The sequence below is a fragment of the Peromyscus eremicus genome, chromosome 13, assembly GCF_949786415.1.
Source record: "Peromyscus eremicus chromosome 13, PerEre_H2_v1, whole genome shotgun sequence".
Taxonomy (NCBI): Eukaryota; Metazoa; Chordata; class Mammalia; order Rodentia; family Cricetidae; genus Peromyscus; species Peromyscus eremicus.
Window position 1 is genome coordinate 13,020,494 of NC_081429.1, and position 20,463 is coordinate 13,040,956.

The following is a 20,463-nucleotide window of genomic DNA, read 5'->3' on the forward strand; positions in this document are numbered from 1 at the left end:
GCTGAAAAAAGGTTAAATACTCAAGAGTAGCCTGAGCAATATAATACAACTTTAAAAAAATTAAATTTTTGATGACCTACAATCAAGTATTACAAAAGATTTGTGACTTAATAAAAAGAAGTACTTGGAGAATAGGAATATGTGAAAATAAATCTTATGTAGTATATCCACTTAGTCCATTTAGCTTTGAAAGATAGCAAAAATCATATCATGAATGAGGTTCCATGCTCAAGCCCTACTTCCTGTTTACATCTACTCTTAAAGTTACTTCAATCCACACAAAACTGTCAACTCAGTTCTTCACAGAAAAAATAAAAAATTCTTAAAATTCACATGGAAATGCAAAAGACCAAAGGTAGCCAAACCATCCTAGACAATAAGAACACTGTTACAGGTATCAGAGGACATGATTTCAAGTTATAATACAGAACCATAATAATAATAATAATAATAATAATAATAATAATAATAAACACATACTGGCACTAAATTAGACTAATTAATCAATGGAAGAGAAGATCCAGACATAGCTCCATGCACCCACTCCACCTGAGTTTTGACAAACAAGTTCAAAAATACAGATTGGAGAAGACAGCCTCTTCAACATATGATGCTAGAAAAATTGAACATCTATAGATATTGATTAAAGCTTGATCCTTGTCTCTCACTCTGCACAAAATTAGTTACAATTGGATCAAAGACCGCAGTATTACACACAAAACTCTGAAACTACTGGAGGATAAAGTAGGGAGTACATTTAAAGATAAGTAAAGGGCTTTTTAAATATAGTTCTAGTGACTGGAGGAAAAATGTAAACAATGGACATGTGGAATCTCATGAAATTAAAATACTTCTTCTCTGTAATGAAAACCATTAATAGAATGAATAGATGGCCTAGTAAATGGGAAAAAAACTTCCCTAATATAAATGTGACAGATTGCCGGGCGGTGGTGGCGCACGCCTTTAATCCCAGCACTCGGGAGGCAGAGCCAGACAGATCTCTGTGAGTTCGAAGCCACCCTGGGCTACCAAGTGAGTCCCAGGAAAGGCGCAAAGCTACACAGAGAAACCCTGTCTCGAAAAACCAAAAAAAAAAATAAATAAAATAAATAAATAAAATAAATAAATGTGACAGATCATTAGAATATACAAAGAACAAAATAAACCTAAAGAAAGTAAACAACCCAATTAACAAAAGTTCTAAGCTATTGTACTGAAAATTCTCTAAAGAAGAAACAGATCTAATCTCCCATTCTCACCCCCAGCACTTTAGAAGACTTTCTGAGGTGACCTCTCTTCACCAACTACCCTTATTCTAAGTAGATTAAATAAGCAGATCCTTATTGAACGCTATGCCCTCCTCCCTCCTGTGAACAAATTCAGTACCCTAGCCATTCATAAGAGTCAGTTCCCAATATCCAGAAACTTATTTTACCTGGAACCCTGAGTGGCCACACCTATGAGGTACACAGAAAATTTCCTGCCATACAACATATCCATCAAACTTTCCTGAAATCCACAGAGGAAACAAAGACCAAGGAAACAGAATACCCACGCAGAAAAAAAAATGAGAAATTGTATCTAAATCTATAATCATCCCAATCCCAGATGCCTAGATATCAGCATAAGAATATAATCTATAACAGCTAGGGCAATATATCTCCACTAAAGCCCAGCAAACCTACCACAGTAGGAACTGAGTATTCCAAGATAGTTGAAGCATAAGCACAAGACCTTAAAGAACCCCATGTGTAAAGATGATACAGGTTCTTAAAGAGGAAATAATTAAATCCCTTAAAGAAGTCCAAGACAGCAAAAACAAACAATGGAAGGAAATGAATACAACTGTTTAAGACCTAAAATGGAAATAAGAACAATAAAGAAAATCCAAACTGAGGAAAATTTGGCTATGAAAAATTTAGAAATTAAAATAGAATCTACAAAGTCAAATTTCACAAAATGAATACAAGAGATAGAAGAAAGAATCTCACACATTGAAGATATGATAGATTAATAGATACACTGGTCAATGAAAAGGTTAAATCTAAAAAACTCCTGACACAAAACATCCAGGAAATATGATATATTATTAAATGATAAAATCTAAAAATAGTAGGAAAAGAGGAAGGAGAAGAAATCCAGCTTAAAGCCCAAGAAAATATGTTCAACAAAATCATAGAAGAAAAATTTCCTAACCTAAACATGGAGATATCTATAAAGGTACAAGAAGCATACGGAACACCAAATAGATTGGACCAGAACAGAAAATCCCCTAGGCATTTAATAGTCAAAACACTAAACATACAAAACAAAGAAAGAATATTGAAAGCTGCAAGAGGAAAAGACCAAGTACATATAAAGGCAGACCTATTAGAACTATACCTGACTTTTCAAGAAGTTAATAAAAACTAGAAGGGCCTGGGCTACAAACTCTAAAAGACCACAGATGCCAGCTCAGGCTACTATACCCAGAAAAACTTTCAATCACCATAGATGTCGAAAATAAGATATTCCCAGATAGACCAAATTGAAAAATATCTACAAATGCAGCCCTAAATAAGGGGCTAGAAGGAAAACTCCAACCTAAAGAGGTTAACAACACTCATGAAAACATAGGGAATAACTAATCTCACACCAGCAAACCAAAATAAGGGCAGCAAACACACACACACACACACACACACACACACACACACACTACCACGACCACCACCAGCAGCAACAACAACTCCTACTACTACTACTTCTACAAAGTAATAGGAATGGTCTCCATTCACCAATAAAAAGTCATGGGCTAAAAGAATGGATGTGAAAACAGGATCTAATTTGCCACATCCAAGTGTCATGTCTGGGTCCATAGCCCTGCAGCAGGAGCAGTCTGGGTCGATGTCTGTGGCCTATGTTACCAACAAAAGCCATGGGGATGTCCCTGGTCTGGGCTATCACCTGGAGCCACATTGAAATCCTACTGCTGCTTAGAGTCTGCCCTGCCCTCACGAGCTGCAGCACTCCAGTCAGCTGGACCTGGCCCTCATCAGCTGCAGCTTTCATAAGAGCAGGCCTTGCACCTCACCTGGGCACTTGGTAGAACTGGCTCTGGTGGCGTGGGTGTGGGAGAGCTGGTCCTGATGATAGGAGCTCAGGAGAGCTAGTCCTGCCCCTTGCCAGCTATCACAGGCAGAAGAGCTGGCCCCTCCCCCGACCTGGGCAAAGCAAGAGAGCTGGCCCTAATGTTGAGCTCATGGGAGAACAGGTGGGTAGACCAACTCAGTTACCAACCATTGCCCTGTTCCAGGGCTTTGAGTTGGCCCACTCCAATGTCTACTCCATCTAAGAACTGACAGAGCATGTGAAGAGTCTGGTCCTGCAGAACAAAAGCTGAAGGATCTCCAGGACACAGGGAAACAAGTTATCTAAGAGGAGTCCTGTCCAAGATCCAGTATTGATAGCGTAGCAGAAACCAGAGGCCTCGAACCAGGCCAATGATTCATTATAAAGAACATTTGCAAATAAAGCTGTTTGGGCAAAAGGGTAGACTGGGTGATACACTATGACACACCACAGAGAGATGCTACTGTTTTAATTAATTTTTATTTATTTTTTTAACTTTTTATTTTTTGTCATTTTTATTTTTTGTTTTCTTTTGGGGGGAGGTTTTGAGGGGAGAGGGAGATATGGAAAGATGAGTGGGGTTGGGGTGTATGATATAAAATTAACAAAGAATCAATAAAACCTTTAAAATGACAGAAAAAAAGAAATAGATATGGGGACATAACAAGAGACAATGAAGACATCCAGAGAATCATAAAAACATACCTAAAAAAACTGTACTCCACCAAATCAGAAAACATAAAAGAAATGAATAATTTTCTCAAAAGGTACCACATACCAAAGTTAAACCAAGATAGATAAGCAATTTAAAGAGTACTATAACTTCTAGTGAAATAGAAGCACTCATTAAGAGTCTCCCAACCAAAAATAAAATATTATAAAACAAAACCTAGGGCCAGAATTCTACCAGACTTACAAAGAACAGTTGATGCCAATAGTTTGAGGACAAACTATTCCACAAAATAGAAACAGAAGGAACATTGCTCAACTCATTTTTGAGGGCACAACTACCCTGATACCCAAATCACATAAATATCCAAAAGAAGAAAGAGTTACAGACCAATTTCTCTTATGTATATAGATGCAAAAATACTCAACGAAGTACTTGCAAACCAAATCCAAGAACAGAAAAAAAAAAATATCCACTAAGATTAAGTAAACTTCATCACTGAGATGCAAGTATGGTTCAAATCATGAAAATCAATAAATATAACCCACCATATAAACACTCTGAAAGACAAAAGCACGTGATCATCTCATTAGATACAGAAAGGGCCTTTGATAAAATCCAACACCCTTCATGATAAAGGATTCATTTTCCTACCACTGGACATTGCTCAACCATATTCAATGATGCTACATTCATAACAGCCAGAAACTGGAAATAACTTAGATGTCCCACAACAGAGAATGGATGAAGAACATGTGGTACATTTATACAAGGGATTATTCTTGGTTGTTAAAAAAAAAATGACATAATGAAATTTGCAGAAGAGTGGATGGCACTAGAAAAAAAAAATCATCCTGAGTGAGGTAGCCCAGACCCAAAAGATAAATGTGATAAGTATCTGCTTATCTGTAAATGCTAGGCATTAAATAAATGACAACCAAGCTACAATTCATAGACCCAGAGGGATTCTGTGTAGAGGAAGGGAGCTGGGGATGGGGGACACAAATAGCTAATAAACACTTTAAAAGCAACAGGGGCCTCTTCCCTAGTGAAGGTTATTTCCTGCTCTCAATAGTGTTTCTTCACTGACTCTAGCATTTTCTCTACAGTTTTGAGAGATTCAAGTGGTGTGGGGGAACATGGAAAGAAAAGGAGCGGAGAAAGTCCATAGTATATTTTAATATTGAGATAAAAATATGCTTTAAAAGGAGCAGAATGTTTTGAGTCAAACAATGAGAAATGAAATAACAACTATTTCCAGGAAAGAGAAAATAATGGGAAATTGGGAATACAGAGATATAATTCTAATGTGAGTTACGAAATTTCAATAGATGTTATTTCAAAGACTTTTGGAAGTTTTATTCAGAGTGTAAAATTCACTAAAAATGAGTGAAATCTGTATGTGAAAATTACAACCAAGCAATATATATGCTAAGAATAATGTTATAAATAGAAAAAAAAAGCATTCACAAAAAGACTAGAGTGTTGGAAGGGGATTCCCCTGCATCTTGTTATCTGTTACTATGGTAGTCCTTTAACATCTGTAGAAACACAAGATTTTGCATTCAAGATTGTGACTCTTTTTTGTGTTGGGGGAATATGTGTTGACAAACAGAATTCTTCCAATTTATGAACTTTTTTAATGTCTTATTTATTTCTTCAGAGGGAATAAACACAAAATAATATAAAAGCAATGAAAAATAAAAGTTACAGTTGTGCAGGATCAGTCTCCGACACTAGACAGTTCCTTAACAATGCCACATATAAAGGGATCTTCCTTTCCATTACAAGGAAAATGAGCACTTTAAGAGACTCTAAAAGTTTCACCAAAATTTAAATTAAAGACTGTCATTTTTCTTAACTCTATAAGAAAATTAAACAGGTCAACTGAACAGTCTTGTTAACAAAAGTATTTTATTTTACCTTAAGAGCACGAAACATATCCTTCAAATTAGGTCCAAATTCCTTATTTTTAAGTCTCCTGTCAAAGGAGCGAGGTTCCTTTTCTTTCTCAAGACTTATCTTGTGTGCACCTGTAGGTCACAAGCAAAATAATCTTTTGATATGTCCATGTGAGTAAGAAAATATACATCATGTAATTGTATATGTTACAATCATCCCAATTTGTCATAGAAAGACAAGAGAGTTATTTTAAACAAACTAAAACCAATGTATATTTTAGAATGCAAATTCATCTACAGGAGTGCTTCACAAAAGAGAGTTACTTGATAATGAAAATTTCTTACAGCTACACTGCCCAATCCTGTAGTTGGCCACTATGTATGTCTTTTAAATGCTGGAAGTGTGCTTACTATGGCTGAATGAATTAATTCTTAATTTAATGTAGAATTAAATGGCTACATTCAGTAATTAACATTTGATGACACAGTCCTAAAATACATACATATGATATAGACACACATTATACATTATATATATATATATATATATATATATATATATATATATAGAGAGAGAGAGAGAGAGAGAGAGAGAGAGAGAGAGAGAATGAAAGATTCATTCTATACTTTCTGTTACTCTAGAGAATCCTGAATAAACCACTAAGTAAATAGATTTGAGTATACTTCACTTTTAAAAGACAACTGTATACTTTAAATATAAAGTGTATTAAAAAAGAAATAATGAGGGATACAAATATATACTAACGAAAATGTAGTACACAAATATAATATTTGGATGTAATGTTGATTGATTTGGATTAAAAAAACTATGATACTATTTCTTTATTTCAGAACAATACCAGTAGAAGAAACATATTTATAAGGAAATGTAGTTTGTGCTTTGAGAATGGGAGGTGGGGGTAGGAATTATTCTAATTAATTAAGTATTTTTTTATACTCACCGGGTAACCTAGGTGGAAAACATAACAATGGTAAGAATGTACAAAATGAGAGTACAGCAATTGAAAAAAAACCACTCCACCAATTTTTCTGCCAACGTTGAAACTCATTCTCATTTTCACTTGAAGAGAGAAAAATAGGAAATTTCAATTTGGGGCATATAAAAAACAAGCCATAATAAACAAGGATAGAAAGAGAATTTCCTGTTAATTTGCATTCATTTGTAATTTGTCACTATTAATTTTGGGGTTTTGCTGATATGGGTCAGTTGTTAATATTCAGTTGCATGGTGTGTTTTTGCTCCTACCGGAGCCTAACTGTCCCACTTCCCTTTTCAGTGACACTACTCAGGTAGCAGAAGTTCCTGATTGTTCCTAGTCAAAATTATCTCCATTAACAGTTGTGCCCCTGGAATTCCAAGTCTCCTTCTTTAACCTGGTCCTCTGTTTTTGTTTTTTGTTTTTTTTTGGTTTTTCGAGACAGGGTTTCTCTGTGTAGCTTTGCGCCTTTCCTGGGACTCACTTGGTAGCCCAGGCTGGCCTCGAACTCACAGAGATCCGCCTGGCTCTGCCTCCCGAGTGCTGGGATTAAAGGCGTGCGCCACCACCACCCGGCTAACCTGGTCCTCTGAATCTTGCACCTGGACCTCTGGGGCAAGAAGCCTTGCCCTGGAAGTTGTACAGCTTCTCCTGTATATGGCATCTGACCCTTAGAGTGACAGATCCTCTGAAATCCCTTCCTTCGAGTCCCTTGTGTAAGTGCACTTGATATTTCTATGGTTTTTCCATTTTCCATATTGGGTCCATTTGCATTCTTTTTAAGGTTTCCTTTGCTTCTCACAGAGCTTAGCAGCTGGCAAGGCAAAGACGGGGTATGAAAGACCCTGTGCTGGGTTTGGCTAAATTTCTCTTCCACAGAGTGACTATGAGCTATCAGGGTCTCTAGTTTTTACTTAAGGCTGAGGACACCTACAATAATTTTCAGTTACCAAGGCTTTTTTGTTTCTTTGTTTTTATTATTTAGGGATAAGATCTACAGAAGTCAGTAAACACACTGTTAATAACCTTTCAGCTCCGCACCCATGGAAAATCTTAGCCAGGAGCTAGAGCAATAATTTAGCCAGAAATTGTGAGCACTGGAAGCCTTTGTAAAAAAAAAAAGGATTTAGTTTCCGGTATCCACATGGTGGCTAACCATCATCTCTAAGTTGATTTTCAAAGGATTCAACATCCTCCTCTTCTTGACTATGGTCACTTCACACATACATGCTAAAAAACACCCACACATATAAAATGCAAATAAACAAATCTTAAAATAAATAAATAAATTCTTTCCTAACCAGATATATATATATATATACCAGGAACATGCTCATTTCCATATAAACTTGTTTTGGAGGACCTGTGTTTCCACAAGACTTAGTGAGTTCATTAGACTTTCTCTTTCATAAAAAGTGGAAATGCCGGGCCGTGGTGGCTCTCGCCTTTAATCTCAGTACTCGGGAGGCAGAAGCAGGCAGAACTCTGTGAGTTGGAGGCTAGCCTGGACTACAAAGTGAGATCCAGGACAAGCACCAAAACTACACAGAGATACCCTGTCTCAAAAAAACTTTTAAAAAAAGGTGGAAATTTTCACAATGTTATTCACTGGGGAGGCAAATATGTACTTAGTTAGAAGAATTAATATTAGGAAAATGGACATATTACAAAAAGTGTTCTTAGATACAACATAAAACTCATCAAATTCCAGTGGCATTCTTCACAGAATTAGAAGTTATGGTATGAATTCTTAACTTTAAGACTTCTTTCAAAACCCTTATTTTCAGGAATTTTTTTTTTTTTAGGAACCTCTGCAGTAACTATACAAGTTTATATTCCTACCAGCAGTGAATAAAAGGTTTTTTTCCCCCACACTCTCGTGAGCACTTATGCTCTTGTTACCAGCTGTTCTAACCAAGTTGAGACACAATTTCAATGAAGGTTTAATTTGTATTTCCCTAATGAGAATGCATGTCAAATATTTTTCAAATATTCATTGTTCATTTGTATTTCTTTAAGAACTGACAAATTGAGTTTTTAACATATGTTCTAATAGTGAGTGCTCAATCTTCCCCTTAGGCCACTTTTGCTCTTTGCCTGCTTGCTCTGGCCTTCAGTAGCAATCTATTCCTTCACTGGCAAAGAACTCACTCCATACCTATTCATTATAGTACTTGAAGTCCAACATAGAGTAATAAGACAACTGATGGAGATGAAAGAGATACAAACAAAAAAGGAAGAATTAAAATTATCTTTATTTGGAGAGTACATGATTTTATGAATAAAAGACCTTAAAGACTCCACCAGGAAACTTCTACAGCCAATAAGCACTTTCAGCAAAGTAGCAGGATACAAAATTAACATACAAATTTAAGCAGCCTTTCTAATTGAAAATGACAAACAGACTGAGAAAGAAATCAGGGAAACAACACCTTTCCCAATAGCCTCACAAAATATCGTGAGCTCTCTCAAACCAAGTGAGTTAACACCTTGTGTAATAAAAATCTTAATACACTGAACATATGGATTGCCCTGGGAAGGGGAAATAGATGAGATTTCCTGAGTAAATGGGAATGAGGTGGGCAATAAAGGGTAGGGGATAGGTGATGAGATCATAAGGGAACAGGATGGTTGAGCTGGGGGAGGGATGGAGTGGGAGAGCAATGAGAGAGTAATCTTGATAGAGGGAGACATCATGGAGATAAGGAGAAATCTGGTGCAAGGGAAGTTCCCAGGAATCCACAAGGATGACCCCAGCTTAGACTACTAGCAATAGTGGAGAGGGTACCTCAGCTGGCCTACCCCAGTAATCAGATTGGTGAATGTCCTAACTGTCATCATAGAGCCTTCATCCAGTAACTGATGGAAGAAAATGCAGATATCCACAGCCAAGGACCAGGCTGAGCTCCAGGAGTCCAGTTGAAGAGAGTGAAGGAGGATTTAGTGAGAAAGAGGCCTCAAGATCATGATGGGGAATCCTACAGAGACAACCGAACCAAGCTAGTGGGAACTCACAAACTTTAGACCAACAGGTGGAACCTAAAATGGAACTGGATTAGGTCCTCTGCACAAGTGAGACAGTTGTGTAGTTTTGTCTGCTTAACGGGCCTCAAAGATGAGTTGCTAAATGGTCTTATTAATAAAAAACATGGAGCCAGATATCGGGGTAAAAACTGAGAGATCAGGAAAGCAGAAAGAAGCCAACCACGTTCTTACAACTTGGAAATCCTCAGCCAAAGAGACCTACTTCCTATATACCCATGCCTATATGCTTTTCTGTTCTGCATCTCACTTCTCTCCACGTAGCTACATCACTTCTTGTCTGTCTCTACAGACCTACAGACCTCTATGGTTAGTACTGGGATTAAAGGTATGTGCCACCATGTCTGGCTCTGTTCCCCAGTATGGCCTTGAACTCACAAAGATCCAGATGGATCTCTGCCTCCCAAATGCTAGGATTAAATCCATGTGCTTCCATTGCCTGTTTTCTATATTTAATATAGTGGCTGGCTTTTTCCCCTGCTCCTCAGACAAGCTTTATTATAGTGCACAATATTTTGGAGAACACAATATATCACCACATTTCCCCTTTTTGTCTAAAAAAATTATAACTAAGAAAAACTATATACAATAAGTACAATAACTATATATAATATATACAAGCAATAAATACATCAACAACATCTAGTCCATTTGCATTTGACAAATTCAGAGAAAATGCTCCATTATCTACCCTTTTTTTGTGAATCCAAAGGATTATATCTAATTTACCTTCTATCCTAATTTACATAACCAAAACTATCTTCTGATGTCTTTCTAACTTATACCTCTTTAGTGAGTTTCTTTTCTGAATTTCTTAACAAGGAAAATATAACTATTTAATCTTCAACTCCCTCAGAAACCTGAGAAGGAAATAATATTATCTGAGTAAGAAGGAAATGCAAACAAGCGACTTCCAAAAAAATGTGAGTTATGACAAAAACAGCCAGCTGCCTTGACAATCACCCAAGGTTTCTCTGCAATGTTGGGCCATCATCTTCAGCCTACAGGCTTAGTGTAACACAAATCTCTAAATGGTCTTAATAATAAAAAAAAAAACCTTGGAGCCAGGTATTGGGGTGAACACTGAAAGATGAGAGAAGCAGAGCAAGCCACATCCAGTATCACCCTGCCAACTTCTCAGCTGATCTTTTTTCCTCAAATTGGAAGCCTCTGGGTTATTACTTGAATGGATCTCAGCTGAACTGCTGCTCAAATGCCTAAAAGCTTAAAAAGCCCCTAGTTCCTGGTCCTCACACCTTATATACCTTTCTGCTTCCTGCCATCACTTCCTAGGATTAAAGGCATGTGTCTTTCCTAAGCAAAGACATGAGATCTCAAGTGCTGGGATAAAGGTGTGTGCCACCACATGTGCTTCTGTTTCTAGTGTGGCCTTGAACTCACAGAGATCCACACAGATCTCTGTTTCCCAAGTGATAGGATTAAAGGTATATGTGTCACTATTTTCTGGCCTCTATGTCTATCTAGTGGCTGTTCTGTTCTCTGAACCCAGATAAGTTTATTAGGGTGCACAATATATTGCTGGACACAATATCATCACAGCTTAGCATATTTGACAGACTCATCTGTGAAGGAGGATTTTTTAAAGAGCCTTCCTACCTTGTCTTGGCAAGGATTGGCAGTCATTTGTTTTGTGTCTTGCTTATCCATTTTGGACAGCATACTGTCAGCAGTCCATGTGAGGGCACTTTCTTGCCCAGTGGCTAACTTTTGCCACAGTGAAAATAAACTCCATATGGAGATTCCTTAGTACCCAGTATCTTCTCTGAAGTAGATTGGTGCTACCAAGAGCAGACATGTCTCATTGTCATAAAAAAAGAAAAAAAATCTGTGTTCTTAAAACATCTTAAATGCCATATTCTGCAGATCTCTGAAGTATTTGAAGATGACCTGTCTATTTAAAATATATCCCTGCTTGACCTTGAAAACATACCTAATGACTACAAGTTTGATTGTAATGACTAACTACTAACATTCATTTCTTTGTACTCTAATTAGTAGGTAATAATAACTGTCAAGGACTAGCAAATTGCATTACATTGTTAAATGAACTGTATAGGTACAATAACTTGAACAAGATTAGAAATATATGCACAATATATTCTAACAAAATCAATATCAAATTTGTATCAATATGCAAAATTTGTATACAATATAAAAATCCAATCCAATGTAAAATATTTAAAATTAGTATTTGCCTTCCAAAAGTAGATTCAATAATCTACCTCTTTATCTTATCTTATCTTTATAAATCAATCTCAAATTTATAGCAATATGACATAATTTGTATACAATATACAAAATTTCAATCCAATGTAAAATATTTAAAACTAGTATTTGCCTTCTAAAAGTAGATTCAATAATCGACATTCTTATCTTATCATAACTATATCCTCTCTTTTTTTTCAGAGTAGATTCAATAATCTACCCTTTATTCTATCATTTCTATATCTTTTTTTCCAGAGTAGATTCAATAATCTACTTCTATCTTCTTTTTTTTCAAACAATAACCTTAAATCTAATCTCCTTTGTTTAGCCATTTTCCTGACCATTAACAATAACAACTTGTAACTAGCCTTCCTAAACAATGGCAAATAGCCAAAACCCATTGAAAATCCAAAAAGCACCCACCCCACCTCTTGAGAATGTGGGTATCATGTTCTTAAAATTACTTCCTGCTGTCTGGGAGTGAAGGAATCTTTAGGGGATCCTAAAAAGAAAAATTTTGAGTGAATGGTCAAGTTCTGGGAGAGTTAGTGGTATCATTTGTTGTTCAGTCTCTGCATAATGTGAAAGTGCAGGACTTCTCTCAAGTCCTTGCTTGAGTATTCTGTGAGCCTGGATCCTCTCAGCTAGCCATCTCAAAATTTTCCTGAGCATTTTGTAGTCCAAAGCTGATCTTTGGGTGGTATTTGTCAGCTTAGTGGTATTATCATCATCCTCATGGAATTGTCGTGGGGCACCATCATCATCTTTTGGGAGACATCAAATTTGATGTAATGTGTAGTCATGGATCCCTGCATATAACTGATAGAGACTCAAAAACAAATGATGGAACTTTTTAGTTAGTATTCTATATGACCATTAATATCATAACACAAGTTTTATATATATCTTATAAATTTTGATATAAAATTCATACCTTAGGAAAAGTTTTAAAAAGTCAAAATAGAACCAAAGAACTGCGAGATTAATGGCAATAGAATAGTCCCTTAAATTTTTTGGTTTTCTTCTGTCTAATATCAGATGGCTCTTCTGACATGATACAGAGATTTTGCATTTTCCTTTTCACAGACATGCTTCGGTTTAGAGAAGGAGGGAGCAATTCTCCAACTCCAAAGTCAGCTTTAATTTTTATTTTTATTTATTTGTTTGTTTTTTTTTTTTTTGGTTTTTTTTCGAGACAGGGTTTCTCTGTGTAGCTTTGCGCCTTTCCTGGAACTCACTTGGTAGCCCAGGCTGGCCTCGAACTCACAGAGATCCGCCTGGCTCTGCTTCCCAAGTGCTGGGATTAAAGGCATGCGCCACCACTGCCCGGCTTCAGCTTTAATTTTTAATTGAACTGGGACTACATAAATATCATTTGTGTTAAGTGTCTATAAAGAAGATCAGAAATAAACATTTAGGAAGACATGAAATTTTGTATGTGATATACCAGTAGACCAATTTATTATTTTTCTTGAGACATTTTTTTCTGGATGATTTGTCCTTTTTTTCAGATGTCTCATTTGTCCATTGTTCTTCAGATTTCATTGCCTTCATTCTCCTGAAAGACAAAAACAAAAACCCTTCCCCAACCCTAACTTTGGGAAGTTTCCCTTTTTGCAAGTTATACCTGACTAAAGGAAAAGCATTTGTTAGTGGTATAAGTTACTTCAAATAGAATGGTCATGCTGGTTGATGAACTATCACCTCTTCTAATTAAGAGGTCCCTCTTGTTCAAATTGAACCTTTATCAATTTTGATGGTATCTATAGCTTTTCTTCTTTTGTAGAAAAAAAGCAAAACCTCATCCCTAACATAATACATATCCTGGTTTCTATTATGAGGTCAGCATGTCCTTAAAGTATATAGGTTGATTTAATTCTGTAGTTTTTTCTATTATCCAATGTCTCTGCAGCTGTTGATCCTTCCTCATTAGCACTGAGAAAGTTCAAAGTTAATAGAGCATTATGTAATCTATTTCTAGGGGGTTGTTACCTCTTTCTATTTATTTAGCATATCCTTTTGAGTTCTGTTCGACCTTTCTTTAACTGCTTGGCCTGTAAGATTATGTGGTATACCTGCAATATGCTTTATATTGTAATAAGCAAAAAAAAAAAAAAAAAACTGTTTCATTTCACCAGAGACATATGCTGGAACATTGTCAGATTTTAATTTCTGCAGATATACCCATGATGGCCATAACTTCTAGCAAATGCATGATTACAGAATCAGCCTTTTCAGAACTCAAAGCAGTTGCCCATTGAAATCCTGAATAGACATCAATGGTATGGTGATCATATTTCAGTTTTCCAAATTTTGCAAAGTGAAACACATCCATCTGCCAGATTTTATTCCTCTGTGTACCCTTTGGGTTACATTCTGCTGGTAGAGGAGTCTGATGGTAAAAAGAACAAGGAGAACATTTCCTTATAATTTCCTTGGCTTGTTTCCAGGTTATGGAAAAATCTTTTTTAAACACTTACTATTAACATGATGGTTTTTATGAAATTCTGAAGCCTCCAGCACATTTTCTATCAATATTTTATTGATCTCATCATTACCTCATGCTAGAGGAACTGGCAGACCCATATGGGATCAGATGTAAGTTATATATAAGGGATGCTTCCTAAACCTGATTATATCTTGTAACTGAATAAAGAGTAAAGTAATTCTGACTCATCAGGGATAAATTCTGCAGTCTCAATATGTAATACTACTCTTTCAGCATAATGAGACTCAGTAACAATGTTGAAAGTTTCTGAAAAATCCATTAATACCAACAGAATGGCACACAATTCTAATTTTTGCAATGAATTATAAGGACTTTGAATCACTTTACTTAAATTTTCTGACTCATAACCTGCCTTTCCTTGTTTATTTGCATCTGTATAAAATGTACAAGCTCTAGATATGGGTGTTTCCCATACAATGTGAGGCAAATTCCCATCAGGTCTCTTTATAAATTCAATTCTATCACTTTGGGGATATTTGCTATTAATCTCTCCCAAAAAATTATGTAAGCTCTTTGCCAAAGTTCACTTTCTGCCCATAATTTTTTGATGTCCTCCTTAGTTAAAGGTACAAAACTTTCTGCTGGGCCTATTCCTGCTAATTGATGAAGTCTCAATATTCCTTTTAAAATTAAGTCAGAGGCCTTTTCCACATAAGTTTTTAATTTTTTATTTGGTTAATTTGGTAGAAATATCCAATATCTTCACTCTGCATTAAAATTTCTGTAGGAGAATGCTTAGAGGGTAAAATATCCAAAACGCAATCAAGCTTTGGATGCACACAATCCACAGGTCCTTCCTGTACTTTCTTTTCACCAAGGACAATTCTCTCTCAGCTTCAGCTGATAATTCTCTTGGACTATTTCAGTCCTTGTCACCTTCTAAGATTTTGAACAAATTACTCAGTTCCTCATTTTTTAACCTGACAACAGTTCATAGATGGGAAATATTTTCACATAATCTTTGAAAGTCACTAAGAGTCCATAATCGTTCTCTCCTAATTTGCACCTTTTGGAGGCTAATTTCTTGTAGATCTATTTCATATCCTAAATAATTAATAGAATCTCCTCTTTGTGTCTTTTCAGGAGCAATTTTTAATCCCAAAAAGGCAAAATTTTCTTTACTTCTTCAAACACTCTTCCTAAAGTATCTGCACTTGAATCAGCTAGTAAAATATCATCCATGTTATGATAAATTGTAGATTTAGGAAATTGTTTACATATTACTTTCAATAGCTGTTATACAAAATATTGGCACAGGATTGGGCTATTCAACAATCCCTGTGGGAGAACCCTCCATTGATACCTCTTAACCAGCTGAGAATTATTATAAGTAGGCACTGTGAAGGCAAATCTTTCTCTGTCCTTTTCTTGTAAAAGTCCTGAGAATAAAGTCTTTATAAAATGATAACTGTAAGAAGCCATTCTTTAGGTAACAGAGTAGGCAAAGGAATTCCAGATTGTAGAAAGCCCATTGGCTAAATTACCTTGTTAATTGTTCTTACACCTTATACTATTCTCCACTTACCGAATTTCCTTTTAATAACAAATATAGGAAAATTCCAAGAGCTGGTTGATTCTTCAATATGCTGAGCATTTAACTCCTCTTGTACCAGCTCTTCCAAGGCCTTTAGTTTCTCTGTTGTTAAAGGCCACTGCTGAACCTATACAGGTTTTTCTGTTAACCATTTTAAAGGTAGAGCTGTTGGTGTCTTCAAAAGATCAGCAGCTGTTGGGCCATGTTCTTGTACAATCTGAATGGCTGGTGACTATTCTTTATAATATCTTCTAATATTTTTCTCAGAAACACTTGCTACTTTATGGATTGTTTCTGAGTTTGGAGGAATGTTAATCTGGGTATTCCATTGTTGTAATAGATCATGGCACTGTAAATTCATAGTAATATTAGACACATAGGCTTTAATTTTGGCCTTATACATTTGATCCATCTTGCCCTCTGTTTCACTTGAGATAATGTTCCAATCCCTAACAGCTAAATATTTACCTCCTGAAGAGGCCAATTTGGATGCCAAGATTCTGGTGCAATTATTGTGACATCCACACCGGTGTCTACAAGGCCCTCCATGAGAACAATATTTATTTTTATTTTTAATTTTGGTCTTTCCTCATTTATAGAATTTTGCCAAAAAGTCACTTTATGGTTTCTCCTGAATTTTCTGTTCTCTCTGCTATAACTGCTCTATCACCCTGAGCAGTATGTTGTTTGTTTTTTGTTTTGTTTTTTTTGTTTTGTTTTGTTTGTTTGTTTTTTTCAACATCTATTTGGTTATTTAATTTCTCTGGGAATGGGTTTCTTCTATGATGGCAGGAAAGGAAAGAATTTAATTTGCCATGGGGACCTGTAAGAGGCCCCTCTGGGAGTTTTCCAGTGGCAAAGGCAAAGGACTACCTTGTCTGTCCCTTGTTGATCTACATTCATTAGTCCAATGTTTGTCATTACCACACCTTCTGCATAATCGAGAAGGGAGGTGTGTTCTGTTGCCATTGTTCCTTTAAGAAACATTCTTTCTAGGAATTCCCTGTTTACAGTCCCTTTTTAGGTGGCTTTCTTTACCCAAAGTAAAGCATCTGACATTATTATTTTTCTTTAAACCTCTGGAAGTCACCTCTCCTATCCACATATCACCATGGTAATGAGATTCAACATTAATTGTATCTCTGATTCAATCCTCCAAGGGTGCTGATCTTGCCTTTAGCAGCCTAATTTCCTCTTTGGATTATGCATTAGCATTTTCAAAAGCCAGAGATTCAATGATTATTTTTCCAGCTTCATAATTTGGTATCATTCTATTTACTGCTGAAGACAGCTTTGTAAGAAATCTGTGAAGGTTTCTTTTGGGCACTGTATAACTTTTGTAAATGATTCAATTTTCTTCCCTGCTTCTTCAATTCTGTTCCACACATTCATGGCTGTCATGCTTGTGGACATCATATAAAGATTGTCTTTGTATATCAGTGTAATCACCTTCTCCAAGAAGTTGATCTTGGGAAATTTCCATCCCTCTAGTTCTACATTGTTGTTCTATAGTCTTTGCTTCCTCTTTCTACCAGGACATCCAATGTAACTCTGGCCCTGCCTCTATGATTGCTATAACCAAATCTTTCTAGTCCTGAGAGATAATTCAATTACAAGTTGACCATGAGTTTAACATCTGCTTTGCAAATGGAGAATGCATATAATATAATGCTATAATACTATAGCTTCTTTAAATCTCCTTAAATCTAACATTTCCACTGGAGTGTAGTTAGCTTGTACACAGCTTTGAGCATTTGGCTGTTCCTGTGAGGTTACCTGGTAGATTATTGTTTGCTGTCTGGTAAACTTAAGATGTTTCTCTGTAACCATATAATTCAAAGCTGAGATAGGTTCACCTTTAAATTCTTCTTTCTGGGTCTGAATTTCTCTACAATTTGTTTTAACAAGTTTTTCTAAAATTTTTATTTTAGAAAATTGACCAACCTTTTTAATGCTAAAATAAAAATGTTCAAACAAAGAATATTCACAATTGATGTTACTTTAATTCATCAACATTAATTATCCTCTCATTTAATTATTCCAATTTTAGACTGCCTAATGTATTATCAAACAGAGGCAAAATCCCTCCATTGTAAAAATGTTTCCCATTTTTTAATGTGGGAAAAAATTCTCTTTTAACTAATTTTCTCCCTTTAAGATATCTTAATTGATTCAACAACTCTGCTGACTGAGTAGAATAGTAGAAGTCCAAGAGAATTTCAAAGCAGCTACCTAGTGTGGTAGCAGTCTGAGGTGGAAATCCAGAGAGAGCCCACCACCCACCAGGAGAAAATAAGGCAAAGAGACTCCAGCCCAAATTGGGTAGAGATTCTGGCCTTGTGTAGCTTGGGCCTGAGCCATGCAGCTCAGGCCTAAGCCAGGGGCCTGTAAGGCCACAAGTGGCTTTTTGTGAATTCTTGCTATAAAGGTCGAGCCACCAGGTGTAAGTGGTGATATATTGTGTTCCCCAAAATATTGTGCACCATAATAAAGCTTATCCGAGGATCAGAGGATAAAGCCAGCCACTATATTAAACATATAAGTCAGGCAATAGTAGCACATACCTTTAATCTTAGCATTCAGGAGGCAGGGATCCATTTGGATCTCTGTGAGTTCAAGACCATACTGGGGAACATAGCCAGGCATGGTGACACATGCTTTTAATCCCAGGACTAACCATAGAGTTCTGGTGGTCTGTAGAGACAGACAGGAAGTGATGTAGCTGGGTGGAGAGAAAAAGTGAGATGCAGAACAGAAAGATATATAGGCATGGTATACAGGAAGTAGGTTTCATTGGCTGAGGATTTCCAAGTGGTAAAAACATGGCTGGTTTCTTTCTGCTTTTCTGATCTCTGTTCTTACCCCAATATGTGACCATTTGGCAATTCATCTTACAGGAACCCCTGGCAGTGGGATCAGGATCTATCCCTGGTGCATGTGCTGGCTTTTTAGAGCCCATTACCTATGGGTTTGATGCAAGGGGAGGGGCTTGGACCTGCCTCAATTAAATGTACCAGGCTTTGCTGACTCTCCATGGAAGACCTTACCTTTTGTAGGGGATGGAGGATGGGATGGGGGGAAGGCTTGGGGCAGAGTCATGAGAAGGGATGAGAGGGGGATCTGAAGTTGGGTATGTAAAATGAATAAAAAATTTCTTCATGAAAATAAATAAAGAAAAATGACAGAAGACAGAAGATGTGATCTTCCATGCTCCCATGCTCCTGGATCAGAATTAATGACCATTCTACCAAAATGGCCATACTACCAAAAGCAAACAGCAGATTCAACAAAAACCCCATCAAAATTCCAGCACAATTCTTTGCAATTAAAAAATAACCTCAATTTTATATGCACACACACATACACACACACACACACACACACACACGTAAAATAATCCTGAATAGTGAAAGAACTGCTGAAGATATCACCAATTTTTAGTTGTACTACAGATCTAGAGTAATAAAAACAGCATGGCATTGGCATAAACATAGACACAATGAACAATGAAATCAAATTGAAGACCCAGACATTATTCCACACATGTACCCATACTGGAATTTTTACTAAGAAACAAAAATTACACACTGCAGAAAAGATAGTATCTTCAAAAATGGTGGTGGTAATACTTGATAGATGCAAATACAAGAACGCAAATAGATTCATATCTGTCACTCTACATAAAAGTCAACTTCAAGTGGAACAAGGACCTCAACATAATACCAGATATACTGACCCTCACAGAAGAGAGAGGGGGAATAGGCTTGTACTCACCAACACAGGAAAGAACTTCATGAAAAGTACTCCAGTAGCAAAGTCACTAAAACAAACTTTAATAAAAATGGGACCTCATGAAGCTGAAAAGCTTCTGTATAGCAAAGGACACACAATCATTCAAGCAAAGCAACAGTCAACAGATTAAGTAAAAATATTTACCAATTATGTCTAATAAATGTTAGTATCTACAAATATATAAAAACTAAAATACTGATCATCAAAAATCTAACTCATTTTAAAAATGGAGTACAGATCTAATCAGAGAGTCTAAAAAGATGAAACACACAAATGGTTGAAAAACTCAAAGAATTCTCAACAACTGTATTTATCAAGGAAATGCAAATAAGAACTACTTTGAGATTTCATCTCATACCATTCAGGCTGTCATGATCAATAAAAAAATGACATCACATGCTGGAGTGTACACTAGTACAGCCATTATGGAAATTGGGGTGGCGTTTCTCTTAGGAAGATGGTGGTCAATCTACGTGAATCCAAATTATATCACTCTTGGGCATATACTCAAAGGTCTCTATAGTAATGTGCTCTTATCTATGTGTATTGTTACTGTATTCATCACAGTCAGAAGGTAGAAACAGATTAAATGTCTATCAACTGATGCACAGACAATAAAAATATGGTACATTTACAAAATGGAATATTATTCATCCATTAAGAATGAAATTATGAAAGTT

The 20,463-nt window shown here is 36.2% G+C and overlaps 1 protein-coding gene across 1 annotated transcript in view; it reads right to left on the reverse strand.

Moving 5' to 3' along the window:
- The window catches only part of Slco6a1 (solute carrier organic anion transporter family member 6A1), a 103,011-nt gene that overhangs the window by 70,818 nt on the left and 11,730 nt on the right, over window positions 1-20,463 (reverse strand). The window contains exons 5-6 of the mRNA XM_059278745.1: window positions 6,645-6,763; window positions 5,705-5,814 (exon numbers count right to left, since the gene is read on the reverse strand). Coding sequence (XP_059134728.1) covers window positions 5,705-5,814; window positions 6,645-6,763 — 229 coding nt within the window. The remainder of the gene's footprint in view (window positions 1-5,704; window positions 5,815-6,644; window positions 6,764-20,463) is intronic.